The sequence below is a fragment of the Vidua chalybeata genome, chromosome 12 (assembly GCF_026979565.1).
Source record: "Vidua chalybeata isolate OUT-0048 chromosome 12, bVidCha1 merged haplotype, whole genome shotgun sequence".
Classification (NCBI taxonomy): Eukaryota; Metazoa; Chordata; class Aves; order Passeriformes; family Viduidae; genus Vidua; species Vidua chalybeata.
The window spans coordinates 16093040-16109700 of NC_071541.1; the positions used below are offsets into that span (position 1 = coordinate 16093040).

Consider the following 16661-nt stretch of genomic DNA (forward strand, 5'->3'; position numbering starts at 1 on the left):
CCCCCTCCCGGGGATGGGGACAGCCTGGCCTTGTCCCCACAGGGACACAGGGCTCCTGCCCATGGATGGAGGGGGTGGCAGGGGCTGGATCTGGAGCGGGGCTGGGGTCGGGCCACCGGGGTGGCCGAGGGGGAGAAACGGGGGGAACCGAAGGGGAGAGGGGAAGGGTCCAGTTCTCCCATGGGGGAGAGGGTCCCTGGGAGCAGCGTGGACCTGAGGTGGGGAAAAGGCTTGGGGGTCAGGGGAAAGAGAAAGAGAGAGAAAGGGGGGCCAGGCTAACACACACGTACACAGATTAATTCCAAACAAAAATCGAAACCAACCGAAACCAAACTCATAAAAAGAATAAATGGCTTAAACTGAAACCAAAGTATTGTAATAAACCAAAGGAAATTAAAGAGATCCATGCAAACTTCCCCAGGCTCACAAATTATCTGGCTGCCACAGCGCCATCCCTCGTCCCCGGGAGGCGAACAGGCAGCACCTCCCTGCCTGTGCCAGCAGCGCCTGCCTGCAGCCCCGGGCTGGGCTTTTGGGGTGCAAAGCACGAGGACCAAACCCCGGCCCCCCGGGGCACCCCAGGCAGGCAGCTCGCTTTCCCTCTGTGCGCTCACCTCGACTCATGCCTCTCTCAGCTTTAGTTTTTCTCTTTATTTTGCCTCTCACAGTGATCCCTATGACCTTTCCCAAGTCTTTGGTTTGTGTTTCTCCCCCCGACAGCCACGGGCTGGCGTGGGGTGAGGGGGAGTGTGAGAGGGCGGCAGGGAGAGCCAGGGGCTACTTACACTTCACTTGCAGGATCTGGTCGCTGAGGTTGGCCTGGATGTAGTAGGTACTGTAGGGAGGCAGAACCAGCCCCAGGCTGTGGAGAGGGAGAGCAGACACCTGGTGTAAGGCTTTACACCCACCCAGAATCCTTGGCCAGCTCCCAGTGCCTGCCTGGCACCTGCTGGCAGCAGCTTGACCCAGACGAGGGCAGGCAGCAGCCCCACTGCCCTCTTGCACAGCCTGCTGCATCCCTCCCTCCAGGAACTGCAGCCAGCGCTGTCCTGAGGCATCCACAGTAATCCCCAGAGCACCCAGGGTCATCCTGGGGTATCCAGGGTCATGCCCAGAGCACCCAGGGTCATCCTGGGGTATCCAGGGTCATCCCCAGAGCACCCAGGGTCATCCTGGGGTATCCAGGGTCATCCCCAGAGCACCCAGGGTCATCCTGGGGTATGCAGGGTCATGCCCAGAGCACCCAGGGTTGCCCTGGGGTATGCAGGGTCATGCCCAGAGCACCCAGGGTTGCCCTGGGGTATGCAGGGTCATGCCCAGAGCACCCAGGGTTGCCCTGGGGTATGCAGGGTCATGCCTAGAGCACCCAGGGCTGTGCTGGGGGCACACATGGGCACAGAAGCTGGCACATCTGCCTAGCCAGGGCTGAGATGGGCAGGATGTGCCAGCCCAGGAACCAAGGGAGATGCATGTGGAAGAGGAACATGACATCCCTGTGAGGGAGGAAGGCAGGAAGTGACACAGCCCATGAAAGAAGGGACAAAGCCTTCCCAGGCTGCAGAAACCAATGACAACCATTATACAGGCACCAGAAGCCAGATAAGTCAGGAAGGAGAGTGATCCTCCAGCCAGGAATCTGGCATGCAGGGTGTGGGACAGGGTGGGAAAGGAGATAGCAGGAGGTGGTGCTGGGGCTGCTTAACCCACAGGACACACTGCCAGAGGGAACTGGACTCTTTGGTGCCAGCTGCAGTGGCCACTGGCCTTTGGTGACAGTGTTTGTGCCAGGTGTTGTCAGGAATAAGTGAGCAAGGACCACATTCCTGACTCTCCTGCACCAGAGCCACTGGGATCTGGGCTTCCTCCCTAAAGCACCCCTTCAGATAACCCTGGCAGCGTGGGCATGGTCTGGGCATTGCAGCCAGCACAGCAGAGCTGCTGGCACCCCAAACCACAGGTGTCAGGAAGAGGGTGGTGGCTTTTTCTGTTCAGTGTTGGTGGCACCCTGTGCTGATGGCATCCCAGGGAAACCCAGGAAGTATCCCTGCTGCAGAGCAGAGCCATGGGAGTGTGGGGCTTTCATCCTACAGATGTGTCACCCTGTGTCATTGTCCCCTCCTCACCAGTGCTGCTTGGCTCCAAAGGGGTAACATCATGGGGGACATGACTGGGACTGCACTGGGGACACCTGGCAGTGCTGGCTCGTGGCTGTGACCCTTGCCAGCCCCTCCTGAGCTGGGTGGTGAGGAGGAGGAGGGCACACTGGGCTCACATGGCTTCTCCCAGGATGAAGGCAGTGTGAGATGAGAAATGACAATGTCATGGTCTTTCTTGCACATCTGCTGGTCCAAACTGGGTGATAAAATGCAGAACTCTGCTCTCCTCTGGCTCTAAAGACACTGCCTGTGCTGCAGGGTGGGCACACATCACTGTCACCCACCCTAGGAGCAGGCAGGGACCTGCATGAGCCCCTGGCTGGGCAGACAGGGATGGCAGGGGTGTCACTTGTCTGGCCCCTTGCACACCAGCCCTGCAGCCTGTCTGGAGTCCTGGGGACTGTGTCCAAGCTTTACAGTGCCTAACACTGGCAGGCAGCCCTTTCAGGAGTGCCCTCCAGCACATCACTGCCTGTGTGCAATAATATGGTAGTGCATATGCAACCTCACAGCCCATGGGACACATCTCTGGTGGCCTTGGGGACTTTGGGAGTGCAGGCACAAGTCCCCAGGCCTGTGCTGGTGTGGGCCCAGCCCCAGAGCAGGGCAGTCTGGGTGCACTGGCTGTGACACTCTGTGGATATTCTCAGCTCAGTCAGAGGGAAAGAGAAAGGTTTTCTAACCAGGCAAGAGCCTGGGAAACAGTTGGGAAAGAATGTAAATAATTCTCTAATCTATGCTGTTATTCACACTGTTTATAGATATGTCCTGCTATTGTGTGTCATTCACTGCACACCAATGGTGACACATGTTTTTACTCTAAGACCAATGAAATTAGTCCGCACAATGTTCTCTGTATATAGAGTGGTACATTTGAAATAAGGGGAGAGCTCATTTTCTTGGCCTTCTGATCTGGAGTTCTCTGTTCCCGTCCTGCTCGACAGCGTCAACACTCACCTGTAGTTGGTGCTTTTGATGGGAGCCCACGTGTAGGTCCGGAACACCTCGTCGATGTATTGCTGTGGGTCAGAGGGAACCAGTCAGGCCTGGGCACTGCCAGGACTCTGCTGGCACAGTGCCACAGGGCCCTGGCTCCCAGCCCCTCATCCCCACTGCTGGTTCTGGGTGCTCAGCACAGTGACAGCTCCAGCTGGGACCCCCTTCCCCTGCAGTGTTACCTCGTCCAGGGACTTGATGAGGGTCTTGATGAACCTCTGCCCATCATTCCCATCAATCATGCTTCTCCGGATCTGTGGGACACAGAGGAGGCAACTGAGGGCCACAGAGCCCGGCCATGCACCTGTGGGCACCCATCCCAGTGGGGTGGCACTGGGCAACCACGGGGTGCAGCGTGAGCAGCCCGGCGAGGTTCATTGTGCCAGCACCAAGGGGACAGTGACCCAGCTCCTGTCCCCACTGTGGCTCCATGGGAGCTGTGCCAGGACCCTGAGCACGAGACTCTGCAGGGCAGGTTGGAGGGGCTGAGTGCCCTTTGTAACTGCAGATGAGGGGGCCAGCCTGTGCCCCAGAAGCTGCCCCTGGTCTGCTCACCTCCTCCTTGTTTTCATCCTCCAGCTCAGCATCCAGGAAGTCCAGCGTCACTGGCTCACGGAAATTGATGATCTGCAGGAAGAAAGGGAGAGCCAGGGAAGGGCTCAGGGCCCCTGCAGCCACTGCTGAGTCCAGACTAACTCATCACAAACCCCACAATGAAGTCCTAAGGACCCTGGAAAGCCATGTGTCCCTCAGGGCCTGGCTAATCCCCGTGGCTGCTGCCCCTTTGGGCCCCTCCTCACCTGGGGCTGCAGGTTGGGGTGCAGCAGGACGTAGCCGTTCAGGTCGATGGCGAAGACGTAGCCATTGGCCCCCAGCTGCAGGAGGACAGGAGGAGGGGTGAGGCTGACCAGGTGGCTCTGTGGCATGACACACTGTGCTGGTGTGATCACCCTCACCTCTGCAGGCAGAGCTCGCCCCACGTCACCCCCAGGGCTCAGCCCATTCTATCCATTCATTTCTATTCTCAGGACAATGCAATCTGCCACTCATGGGCTGAGAGTTTGCCTCTGGATTTTCTCCCACTGCTCCTTTCCCCAGGCCTGTAAGGTTTATTCCCTGCTGACCCTACATGGGTTTTGGCACTGCACCGGGTCCCAGAGCATCATGCAGCTTTGACCCCTGCTCTCCTGCCTTTCCCAGTCCCTGCCCGCACCCATGGCTCCTGCTAGGTGCCAGTGCTGCTGGAGGTGCTCTGGAGTGCTGGGGCACAGCCTGGGGCTCCCATCAGAGGGATTCCACACCAGGATCAGGCAGTTCAGGGCAGGGACAGATGGGAAGGGGCCCCCACGCACGTTGTAACGCGGCGTCAGCCTCTTGATGTCATTGAGAGCCACGTCGATCCCCATCACGCCCAGGATGAGCTGGTTCTGGAAGGAAACGCAGGATGGAGGTGGGAGGGACCAGGGCTGTCACCTGTCACCACCAGCCCAGGGACAGGGAAACAGCAGGGTGGACCTCTTCTCCTTCTGGGGACATGTGGGTCAGCTTTGGATACTGCAGGGGCACAGGGTGGGATGTACCAGCCCCCCAGGAGCCCCCATGGGACACTGCACCCCCCAGGGACTCACAGCTGTCAGTTGTCCCAGTTGAACTGTGAGAGCTAGCTAAGGTAATTTTGGGTCCTGGGGATGGCAGTCACCCTGGTGTCACTGCAGGGAGGTGCTGCAGAGCAGGCAGCACCCCAGGGATGCCAGTGTCCCCTGCAGCCACACACACATCACCAGGGCACCTTCCCCACCCCACAGTGGTCCCACACCAGGGCTACCAGTGCAGCCAGGGCAGGGGCAGCAGAGTCTCCTACCTTCCTGTCACTGCTGTCCTCCGTCAGGTTGAACACTGGCAGCGTTCCTGTCACCACCAGGCCCAGCCCCTGCACAAGCACAGAATGATGTCCCATGGCCCCTCACTGGCCTCAGGACCCAGGGCCGGGGGTGGGCAGCAGAGGGGGGTTACCCCCCTGACAAGGGAGATGGGGCACGTCCTGTGCAGGACCCTGGGGCCGGTGTCCCCATCCACCTGCACCCTGGAATTCTGTGGGACCCCAGGGTCAGTGTCCCAGCTGTGCCCTGGGGCTGGAGCCTCCACCCACATGCCCCATGGGGCTGTATGCGACCCAGGGGTGGGGATCCCCACCTGCACCTGGGGCTGTGTGAGACCCTGGGGCTGGGGGTCCCTCTCTCCACCCCAGGGCTGGGGGGTCCTTACCAGGGCATCCTGGTAGACGTTGGTCCACTGGACCTGCTTGGCTCGGTTCCCAGCCAGAACCATGGGTCTGCCCAGCACATCCAGGTACTCCTGCAGGGACACAGGACATGGGAAAGGATGATGTGGGAACTAGATGTCTCCTTGCTTCAGCCCAACAACACCCTTGTCCCTAAGTACACCCAGGAATATTAATGGGGTGAGGCTGAGCTAGGGCAGGGGGCTTGGCAGCCACCAAACCTGGGGGTACTGGCTCCAGCTGGGACCCCCACAGGCCCATTAAGATGCAAACAAGGTGCTGCTCACCATTGGCCATGCACAGGCAGGGCAGGGGCTCCCCAGGCAGCACCAGCCAGAGCCCCCCAGCCCCCAACCATTCCCGGGGCTGGGATTGCTCCATCATGCCTGGACCATGTCACTACTGTCTCCCTGGCTGCCATCTTCTCCTGGGGCAGGTTTCCCTTTTCCTGTCTCACCTTGCCAAGGAAGATCTCTGGGCGGGGAGGCATCCCCTGTGCCACAGTGCCAGCCCCGCCCTGCCCTCATCACCTGCCCTCAGGGCACCTCGTGCACATCTCATAAAGAAAAGGGGCAGAAGAGAGGCAGTGAGAGGAGGTGTGGGGCAGACAGGACCAGCTCTGCTGGGCTTGGCCCTGCCCACGCTCAGCTCTGCTCTGTGCTGATTAACGCCTGATGTTTCATAATTAGTCACTCAAAAGGCAGCAGGTCCGTGGGGAGCTGCAGAAGATGAATTACTTAATGGCTCAGGGCCAGGCTGAGAGCTCAGCTCGGCTCCCCAGCTTGCTGCCACACTCACTGCCAGCCCGTGGGCTCTCCCCAGTGGGGCTGGGGCTGCCTGAACTCCCCCCAGGCAGGGCAGCCCACGAGGGCTCTGCCTGCCTGGCTCCCGGCTGTACCTGCGTGTTAATGCGGATGGCGCCGATGGAGGGGATTTCGAAGTAGTAACCTTGGAAAAGAAAGAGAAAGGCAGCTGAAGATGCAGCTGTCCAGCAGTCTGGCTGCCCTGCTGCCCCTCCCTCCAGAGCTGCAGCCAGGGCTTTGCTGGTAGTGGCACACACTGGAGCCGAGGGGTGAGCCCAGCACCCTGCAGCCCCCGTGCCCGCTGGGTGCCAGCCCCGCTCACCTTTGTTGGCACAGGCCATCCACTGCAGCGGGGTCACGTCGTAGTTGTGCTGCCCCACGGAGAAGGTGAAGACCCGCACCTGTGGCAGAGCGAGCACTGAGGGCCATCCACTGGGCACCCCTCTTTTCCACACCTGGTGCTCCTAGCCAATGACAACCTCCCCAGGGACAGCGGGGCATTGCCTGCCACGGCCCACAGAGTGAGTGCAAGTGGGCAGAACACTCCTGCAAGTGCTGGCTGTGCTGGCAGCAAGGGAGTCCCTGTCTCCTTGTCTGGCCCCAGCCAGTGCTGCCCTCCAGCAGGTGGTTGGTGCAAGTTTCCTACCTCAGTGGTCCTTGCTCTGGGGCATCACTGCTCCCAGAGGGGTTTGTGTTCTCTGAGGGTGATACAGGGACCAGAACCCCCCCACCCCACAGGTTTCCAGGTACTCAGCAGCAATTGGGACCTTCCTGCTGGTTCCTCTGCCTGCTAGCAGCCCTGTTCCCATGCTCGGGGTGTGCTCCCCTCAGGGCCAGCATTCAGGGAGCCCACCAGCCCCCTTCCCTCCCCAGCATCCCACAGTGTGCCTGGTCCCACGCCTCCTTCACAGGGAGGTGGGAGCCAGCTACAAACCCTTTAGCAGGGCAGTGGCTCCATGCAGGAGCAGGCTGTTGGGGAGGGAGGATGGCGAGGAGGGAAATGGAGCAGAAGCCAGCAACTGAGCTGGAGCAGCCATCTCCCTCTGTGGTGAGCAGCCCCAGCCCAGCACACAGACCCACAGCCTCTCACCGTCTTATTGGGCCAGTTGTACTTCTCAAAGACATCCTGCACTCGGTCCTCACCGCCGTCCGTGAACATCATGATCATCTTGTTGCAGTTGGCACGTGTGATGTTGGACTGTGGGGCAGACACAGCACCTGAGGCCACACCTGGGGCCAGCAGTGCTGGGCACCGGGCTGGATGCGGCCAGGAGGGCTGGCCCCAACCCACCTCTCTTCCCAGCCCATTTCTCTGGGGCGAGGGTGACCAGGCTGAATGGGCAGGAGGGACACTGCCAGCTGGGGAATGATGTTGTGGCTAATGCCACTCGGCACCTAATAGCACCATTCATCTTTATTTTGCCTCTGGCACAGTGTCTGGTTGGGTCTGGCCCCTCCACCCTGCCCTGCTAACTTTTAATAACCCAGGAGGGAGCAGCACCAGCAAAACCTTGGCTACAGCCTGCCTGGAGGTGGGATGTCTCTCCCAGCATCGAGAAGGAACACAAGGAGCCCTCAGCACAGGGCGGCAGCCAGGCACTCGGAGCTGTGCCACTGTCCCCAGCACCCACAGGTGTACCCTGTCCCCCAGCCCAGCCCCCAGCTCACGTTCTGCAGCTGGTCGAAGGCATACTCAAAGCCAGCCTTGTAGTCTGTTGTGCCCTTGGCCACCATGCCCTGCACGTCCTCCTTGAACACCTTCTTGTTCCGGATGTTGGCCTGCACCAGGTGCTTGAAGCACGACACCGGCTTTGCCTTTTCGTTGAACTGGGAGGTGAAATGGAGGGGAGTGGGTCACAGAAAGGGGACAGGGCAGACACCAGCAGGCACAAGGCACTCATGACACCCAGCTCTCACGGGCAGCAGGTGACCCAGACGTGTCCCACGTCCCAGGGAGAGCTGAGGCTGAAGTTTGGCTTGGGACAAATGCAGCACTGAGCTGCGGTGGAGGTGCTGGCAGCGCAGGGCTCGCCCGCGCCCTCACTTCTGCAGGAGCCGCAGCGTGTGCGAGCGGCCGTGCTGCGCTGCTCTGTGCCGTCATCGGGAGCAGGTGCTGCCCCTCACTTACGGCTTCATTTGCCGGCAAAGGGGCCCATTCATTAGCGGAGCGGCGATCCAGCGAACAGAGCCGGGCCAGACACGTTAATTAGAGCCGGCGTGCTGGTGGCCAGACAGGGGAGGGCCGGCAGGGGCGGGGCAGCCAGCCACGCGCAGATGTGGTGGCATGGCCACTGTGCTGCGGGAGGTCACGAGCTGTGACATTGCCGTGGGTGCCAGGTGTCAGCGGCTGGTGATGGACAGGAGGTGGCTGGCTGGGATAATGCAGGAACATCTCTGCCAAATGCCCCATGAGAGGGGCAGCTTTTGCGTGCTGAGCCCTGAGCAGCTGTTTCCTTGCTTATGTGCAGGTGGGTGGTTAAGAAGACAAAAAGTGGTATTTCTGTCTGCAGAGCCCTTAGCCAGGTGTGTGTGGGGGAAAAGGGTTCCTGTGCTGGGGAGCCGGGAGGTGCCTGGGGACACAGCCCTTCCTCTTGCCCCATGGCACTCACCGAGGCCACATTGACATAGTCATCATCTGAGAGGGTGTCCAGCATCTCATACACTGAGGTCTTCATCAGCTTGAGGGTGAGGCCGCTCACACTGCCACTCCTGCAGGAGACAGGGGTGCTGGGGGCTTGGCAGCGAGGGAGCACAGGGCTGTGCTGTCCCCACAGCTTCCCTGTGGCCACTGGTGGGACAGTGGCACCTTGGCGAGCTGTATCACCATCCTGGCCTAAGCCCAGCCATAGCCCCCACCATGTACTCACACGTCCACAATGATGACCATGTCCTTTGGGGAGGAGGCACCTTGGATGTACCTGTGGGGTACAGAGTGGAGTCAGCAGGGTCGACTCATTTTGGGGGGACCCTGACTCTGCCGGGCACAGCCCAAGAGCGAAGCCCTGCCAGGGCACAGGCACTGGGGAGCTGTGCTGGGAGCCCTGGGCACTCAGGGCTGTGGTGACCCCATGGCAAGGAGCAGGGACGAGGTGGCTGTGGGCAGGTGGCAGCGAGGACACGGCTCCCGTGGCACAGCAGCAGACGGCCAGCGACTGCTGCTCCGCACTGTGTCAGCCTAATGAGCTCTAAATGCTAAACTCTTCCATCATCGCAGGCCCTTTCCTGCGTGCTGATTATGCTGACACACACATCCATATTAAGATGCTATTTACCCCCCTGGTAGCTTCAAAGGCCAGGCTGATTAGGTTATTTTTAGCTACAAGGAGGAAAAATAATAACACTATGTAAATCTTCCCCACTGAAAACAATTAGGGAACCCTTCCTCACCCCTTGAAACAACTGGTCCTGCTCCCAGCCCTGCTGTGCCATCCTGTGAGGGAGGGGCTGGGTTAGCACCCATCCCATCCCAGACATGGCCAAGCACAGCCCCACCTCATCGTGCCATTGCAGGAGGCCTGATCCTGCCCTGGCTGAAGGCCAAGGGAACCTCATTATTGGCTCGATCAGGACCGGGCCTTGTGTGAATTAATTAGTGTGTTATTAGCATCAATTACTCACCACTATTGGAGAGGACTGGGGAAGGGGCAGGCTCTGATTGTTAATCCCAGGGCCTGATGCTCCTGAATTACAAGTGATTACCTGGGTGGGATGCAGGATGCTGGCACATGGGGGCCTTCCTGACATGGGTGCAGCATCCTCCAGCAGCTTCCTCTTGTGCTGGGGTGCAGGACAGGCAGCTGCCCACGGGGCTCCTCCCTGCCAGCATGAGAGGGGGCTCTTGGAGCCTGCCCTGCTCCCGGGGCCGGGCTGCTGGTGCAGCACAGAGCCCAACTAAGATGCTGCCTGTAATGGGTTGTGGCAGCACATCCATCTCCGGCTGCCCGGCTCAGATGAATACCCTGGGCTCGGCAGGAGACGGCTGTGGCTAATGGGGCCATTCATCAGGGGAGGGGAAGGCTGGCGAGTGGTGCCCGTGGCCGCAGCCAGGATCGTGGCCCTGGAGCAGTGAAGGCTGTGTCCTGCATGGGGCCCCACTGAGAGCAGGAGAAGGCCCCAAAGGGGGTTCCCCCAGGTGTGCTGTCCCCCAGCATGAAGAGTGCTGCTGCTCCTCCATGGCTGGGGTGGACAACCAGGTGGCCAGCCTGGCTAGTGGGCAGAGAGCTGGACTTAGCTGGGCTCAGTAGCCCCCATACACATCAGCAGCCCCTACCCCAAAACAGCCTTCCAGTCCCTGCCCTGCAATAACCTGCACAGACACCCCAGCAGGGAACAGTTAATAATTAATGTGGAGCAATAAAAGGCAATTAACCATAGTGGCAGGGCCATTAATTTTCTGACAAGGAGAGGGGGCAGCTCCCGATGTGGGCAGGGGGATGATCCATTGGGGTACAGGGCTCCCTGGACATGTGCCAGAGGCCTGTGCCCGCTCTCCTCTCCATGACTGCAGTTTTAGGCAGCAGGTGTGGCCAGTATGGGGCTGTCACTCCCCCAGCTCCAGCTGATAACCAGCACTGCCACACCAGCACCTCAAGCTGGGCTAAGGGGAGCCCATTCAATCCCAGCTCACTTGGTGTGGGCTAAAAGGCTGCTCAGCTATCACTGAGCCACAGCCTGCTGCTGCCTGCCCATTCCTCTCCCCATCCTCCCAGCTCATGGTTTCCAAGCTAGTTGTTATCTCATTTGGATGGGAATGCTGGCCAGGACTGAGTGCCAGCAGCCACGGCTGTGGTGAGGGGGCACGGGGTTCCCTCCACACTTTCATTTGCACCCAAGGATTTATCTCTCCATCCTGCTCTGCTTTCCCCGGGAAGAGGGAAGGGGAGAAGGAGCCAAGTGCCACAGCTTAGATCCCCTGCCTGTGTTATGGTGTCCCTTTGCCAGTACCAAAATGAAATGAAAAGGGGAGGGAGCGGATTGCTCCCAGCCAGGAGCCTCCTCGCTGCCCACCCCCTTACCACGGCCGCCGGCGCACGTCATAGAGGTCGATCTTATTGGGGGCTCTCCATGGGGTGGCTGTGGGGAGAAGGCAAGGAGTGAGTGAGGCAGGGCTGTCCTGGGGTGGGGGACATGGGGGACAGGGCAGAGAGATGCCCAGGGCTGAGGAAGCAGCAGGCTCAGGTGGGAGCTCAGACCAATGGGCTCTGGCACAGCACAGTTGCATGTGTCAGACCAGGCCCAGGGGTTGCTTGTCCACTTGGAGCAGTGAGAAGGGCCTTGGCCCCTTGGTCACAGCCCCTCTGTGCCACAACCTGTCCCTGCCACGCACCGGGGTAGTAGCGGGTGACGCCGGTGGCGCTGCCGAAGACCTGCCAGAGCAGGGAGGGATCCTCCTTCCGGTTCTCGATGAACACATCCTCCAGGGCCTGCGTCCAGTTCAGCTCGTTGAGGATGACGGTGGCTGCAGGACACAGAGACAGGGGTGGGTGTGTGGGTGGAGGGAGCTGGGGGTGGGCTGAGGGGTGATGGGGACTGCCATGGCCCCAAGTGATGGCAGGGAGGAAGAGGTGTGTTCCCTCTGCCCCTTCCCAAGAAGAGGCCCATGGGGGCTTTCCAGCTTCTCCTACATCCCCTCACCCCCCCTCCCTTCCACACAGCTCCAGCACCACCCTGCTGTCCCTTGTCCCCAGAGAAATGAACCACTCTTCAGAGCTCCCCAGAGTGCTCACTGTCCCCATCTGTTCTGGGGCAGACACAGCCACCACTGGGCACAGCTGGCCTGCCATCTCCACTCCCTTCCCAGCAAAACTCCCTGTGCAAGCCTCACTCCCTGGGGACAGTCACCGGCTGGGAAACCCAAGGCTGGTGTCCCCACGGGCTGTGTGGAGCCTCTCAGGCCCACTCTGCATTCCCACTGGCCCTGCACCTGACACAAAAGCAATTAAGATGCCAGCAAACAGCAGTTTTAAATTATTCAGCTATTAAAGCCAAAGATAAGCTGCTGGCAGCCCCAGGCTGTGATTAATCAAGGGGGGCTGGCAGAGCACAGGGGGGCCACGTGGTGTGGCAGGAACGGGGCTGGCAGGGAGCTGGGATGGCACCTCCCTGTGCTCGCAGGGGGACCCCAAATGCTGTGGGAGGGGAATCCCACGATGACCACTGGTGCTGGGTTGCCCCAGGACTGCAGCATGGAAGAGCCAGTGGGTGCCACTGCAGGAGCAAGGAGCCAGCAGCACCCTGAGACTAGGCACTGATCCCTTCTGGGAGACCCTCAATGCATTTTTGGGGTGCAAGAACTCTCAGGAGCAGCCCATCTCTTTGGCATTGGGCAAAACAACCCAATGTGGTGCTGCAGGGGAGCCAGTGTGCATTTGAGCAGTAAGTTTAGCTCTCCTAAGCCTTCCTCCCACACTTGTCCCTTCTGGAAACACCAACATCACCCATTCCAGCCTTCACTGTGGTCCCAAGGCACTGGCAGGATGTGGGTAGGTTTCCCAGGATGAATCCTGGATCCCTCCATCCCAGCACGACTGCTGAAGAATTGTCTTTCCCTCAGGCAGCCATGCCTTCAAACCATGATTTACTGTACCCGTATCTCCCCAGCCATTCCTCAGCACTGTGCCCACACACAGTGCTGTTATCTGGGCACTTAGGATGATTTCTTGTTGGGCTCTGACACAGGATGTGGTTTTTCCCAGGAGAAGTGGCTATGAGCTGGCTGCCTCAGCTGGGCACCGGGCTGGGCCCTGACACATCCATGATAGCCCTGGCAACATCTACACACCCAGATCCTTGGGGCCCATCAGCCACACCATTTGTTTGTTCTGAAAGCTACTCATATCGTCCCTGTACCCAAACACAGCCCTTCTATTATCTCTGAGCACGAATGCAGCCCCTACACCTTCCCTGGGCATGAATGTAACCCCCATATCAACCCTGTGAACAAATACAGTTCCTACACTCTTAACATGTGCAGAGTGATGAATTTGTGTCCCTGCTTGGGATAGCTCCTGTCCCTCCCAGTCGAGGTCAGAGCTGCCAGCCCCACTGGTGACATCCAGTCCCTGTCCCCATCTCGTCCCTGTCCCCAGCAGAGTAAGCCCAGCCCCGCCCTGCCCACGAGCGATAGCATATTTAATTAAAAACGGCACAGTAAATAAAACACATATAGGATGTAATTTGTGTGTGTAGCGAGGGGTGACGGCGGCGGGCGTCGCCGCAGGGTTTAATCAGCGTGCCAGGCAGCGATAGCGCCTCTCCGCCGGTCCCACCGGGACACGCTCCCGCCCACAGCTCTGCGGGGACTCGCCACGCTCACTGCTGTCCCTGGCAGGACAGGGTGGCCCCCTGCCCCCACCCCAAACCACTCTCTGTGGAGCAGCAGTTGTAGACCTTTCCCTGCACCCTGGATCTCTGGAGCACCCTGGTGTGGCCGGACCTGGCCTGATCCCTGTGCTCACAAGGGCTGCAGCCCCTTTCCCGGCCTGGTAAGGGGCACTGGCAGTCCCTGCACTGTCACCCCCCGCTGCCACATCCCCTCTCCAGCACCCCTCTCTGCGCGGCTGTGAGTCCCTGGAGCACGTTCATCTCCAGCTTGCTCCGGTCCCAGGGCGGATGGGGTGATTTATGTGGCCGTGGCGGGGCTCCAGCCGTGGCGTCGGCTGCGAGCAGGGCTGAGGAGGAGCGAGTATTTCACCGTGCGCAGCCCACCCGGCTCGCACGACGTGCTTCAGTAGCTGCCTGCCCTGCGCTGGCTGGTAAAAAAACTAATTGCAAATTCCTAATCCAGCGCTGCCTCCGCGGTGAAATCGCTGCACCGATGCGGCTCCAAGCTGTGCCCGTAAGGAGCCGTGCACCGGGAACGCTCCGCTCGGGGCAGGAGCGTGAGCTCCGTCCCCATCACCACCCGCAGCAAGGGCCACTGAAGCAGAGGCGTGGGGACAGTGCTGCCCTGCGTGGTGTGAGGCAACTGGGGACATGACAGCAGGGTCCGGGGCTGGGCGCAGGATGCGGCCGGCGGGTGCTGGAGGATGCCCTCCAGCTGGGAGCGCTCCCAGCTCGGAGCCAAACAGCCACTAGAGGGAAATGGAGACCGATTGTCACCATGTGCCACCGCAGCAGGGCGAGGTACTGGAGAGATCTCAAAGCTCAGGGACCGTCACAGCTCTCGGTGGGGACTGAAGCTGGTGTGGCACATCCTGTGCCATGCACCCGTCCGTCCATCCATCCATCCCTGCCCACTCCCGGGCTGGCCCACCAGCCCATCCGCGTTTCTGGAGCAGCCTGCGCCCTGCGGCAGCCACAGGGGCACAGCCGCAGGGCTGACCCCCCCTGCACGTCCCAGCACCAGGGGCTTAATTAGCTACGGGTGGCATCACACTGTCCTGCAGTCACCCTTGGCTGTCTTCCTGCGGGACTGCAGCTGCTTTTTCTCCCTTCCCATGACCTCAGCCCCAAGTAGGCTGAAGACATGCAGCATCCCTGCTTCACCCTCTGCCACTGCCCAGCCATGTCTCACTCCCTCCTACAAGCAGGTCGGTGCTGCCTCTGTTGTTGCTGCTGCACAGAGCTGCTCCACCCCTCTGAATGTCTCTGGTGCCCGCTTTGAGCCTTCTCAAGCTTTGCTGGGCTCTTCTGCAGGAGGATCAGAGCCATGTGGGCACAGCTGAGCTTTACCCTGGGCCACAATCACCACCTCTCCTTTGCTCCCCATCCCTTCCCTAATAACTCCTAATCCCTGATCTGCCTCTTTTGCCTGTGCTGAGCTCTTGAGAGTCCCTGGGGAGGGACACATTGTCACCTCGATACTGATACAGTGACTCTGCCTTTTTTCACTACCTGCCTGTCTGGGAGCCAGTCACCAAGACCCAGTTGGGGCACCCAGAGCTGATGGTCCCTGGAGCTGCAGTGCTCCAGGCAAAAGAGGTGGATGCCCAGCCGGGCAGCATGAATGGGAGAGGGTGAGGAGGGGCACTCACAGCCTTTGTAGATGTCCGTGGGGATCTGCACAGCAGCGTATGAATAGTTAACCTTGGTCTTGAAGTTGTCATCATCAGTGAACTCCAGCTTCAAGGAGTTGGACTTCTCCCTCTCGATCTCTTCTCCATCGGGGTCATCCTGGGGAAGGAGCAGAATGCATGGGGTCACTCAGTGTTCCAACCCTGGATGGATGTGGGAATACCTCCACCTGAAGCCCATCACAGAATGTTTTGTGGGGTAGACCAGCCCTGCTGGATCTCGTGTGGATTTGACCTGCCAGGAGTGGGTGGGCACAAAGGCAAGCACTGGTTACCCCTCACCTCTCCAGCTTTGGTAGCACAGCAGGTATTAAATCAGACATAGAAAAAAAAATCAAAAAAGGCCTTGAAAATCAATTAGCAGCAAAAGGCAACTATCAAAGAGCAAATTAAAACGGAGTGCAGCTTAGTGCTCTGTCAATAAGCAATGCAAACAATATTTAATTATGGTGGAGAGACGGCAAATTCCCCACTGCTGGTGCTGGAAAACACTCCCTCACCTTCCCAGCCCTCTTCTCCATTCCCCAGCCCTGCTGCCAGCATGGCACTGAGGGTAAAATCCCTCTGGCAAGGCCGGCAGGGCTGAGCTGGTGCAGGCAGAACAGCTGGGTGGTTGCAGACAGGGGACAGGGTGGGAGCTGAACACGGGGCCATGTGGGGAAGAGCGAGAATGGGGGTGGACTCGCTACAGAGCTGGAGAAATTGCCTCTGCCACCCCACCAGGAGCAAAGAAACCCAGGAGAAGGGGCTGGCTCTGAGCTGCCCATCCCTGCCACAAGCCCAGCAGCTGAGGAAGGCTGTTTGCAGCCAGATGGGAGATGTTCATGGTAGGAAGGAGGGAGACGAGGATGCTGCAGCACCTGCTCTTTGTGCTCCTGGAGTTACATCCCTGCTGAAGAGGGGCAGGGATGCAGAGCTGCCTGTGCCATCCACAGGCAGGGACAGGCAAAAGTGCCAAGCCCAAACTGGAATAGACACCTGAAGGGATGCCCCATGGTGTCCACAGCAAAGAGCCACGACTCCAGGGAACACAAGGGGTAGGGAATGGTCCCATCCTGCTGTCCTCAGTGGCCCACTGCAAGCATCTCTCCCACTGGCCAGGCTCCCCTCAACAAAACCCAGGGAACAAAGACGTGAATTTCTCACAGGAAAAGCCATATATTTAAAGGAAAACTATGGGTTTGGGAAGTAAACTATGAAGCTTGTTTAACACCCATTCTAGCCACCTCCCCATTTCCCCTTCACAGATGACATGGAGAAATGTCACCTCCCCTGCAACACCTCCAGCTGGCCACTAAGGTGGTGACATTCCCATGACATTGAGAGGGGTGGCCAAACCATTCGCCACAGCTCGGGAGAATAACAGGATTGATATGCAAGGTTTGGGTTTATTTCCAGCCGATGGGCTGTG

At 59.5% G+C, this 16661-nt stretch overlaps 1 protein-coding gene across 2 annotated transcripts in view; it reads right to left on the bottom strand.

The window, feature by feature from the left end:
* The window catches only part of CACNA2D2 (calcium voltage-gated channel auxiliary subunit alpha2delta 2), a 212265-nt gene that overhangs the window by 11577 nt on the left and 184027 nt on the right, over positions 1-16661 (bottom strand). For both annotated transcript variants that reach the window (XM_053953641.1, XM_053953640.1), the window contains exons 6-22: positions 15212-15350; positions 11563-11694; positions 11252-11309; positions 9104-9154; positions 8846-8945; positions 7905-8063; positions 7327-7434; positions 6559-6637; positions 6332-6381; positions 5418-5507; positions 5014-5082; positions 4505-4579; positions 3953-4027; positions 3708-3779; positions 3335-3406; positions 3114-3175; positions 786-862 (exon numbers count right to left, since the gene is read on the bottom strand). In XM_053953641.1, coding sequence (XP_053809616.1) covers positions 786-862; positions 3114-3175; positions 3335-3406; positions 3708-3779; positions 3953-4027; positions 4505-4579; positions 5014-5082; positions 5418-5507; positions 6332-6381; positions 6559-6637; positions 7327-7434; positions 7905-8063; positions 8846-8945; positions 9104-9154; positions 11252-11309; positions 11563-11694; positions 15212-15350 — 1468 coding nt within the window. The remainder of the gene's footprint in view (positions 1-785; positions 863-3113; positions 3176-3334; positions 3407-3707; positions 3780-3952; positions 4028-4504; positions 4580-5013; positions 5083-5417; positions 5508-6331; positions 6382-6558; positions 6638-7326; positions 7435-7904; positions 8064-8845; positions 8946-9103; positions 9155-11251; positions 11310-11562; positions 11695-15211; positions 15351-16661) is intronic.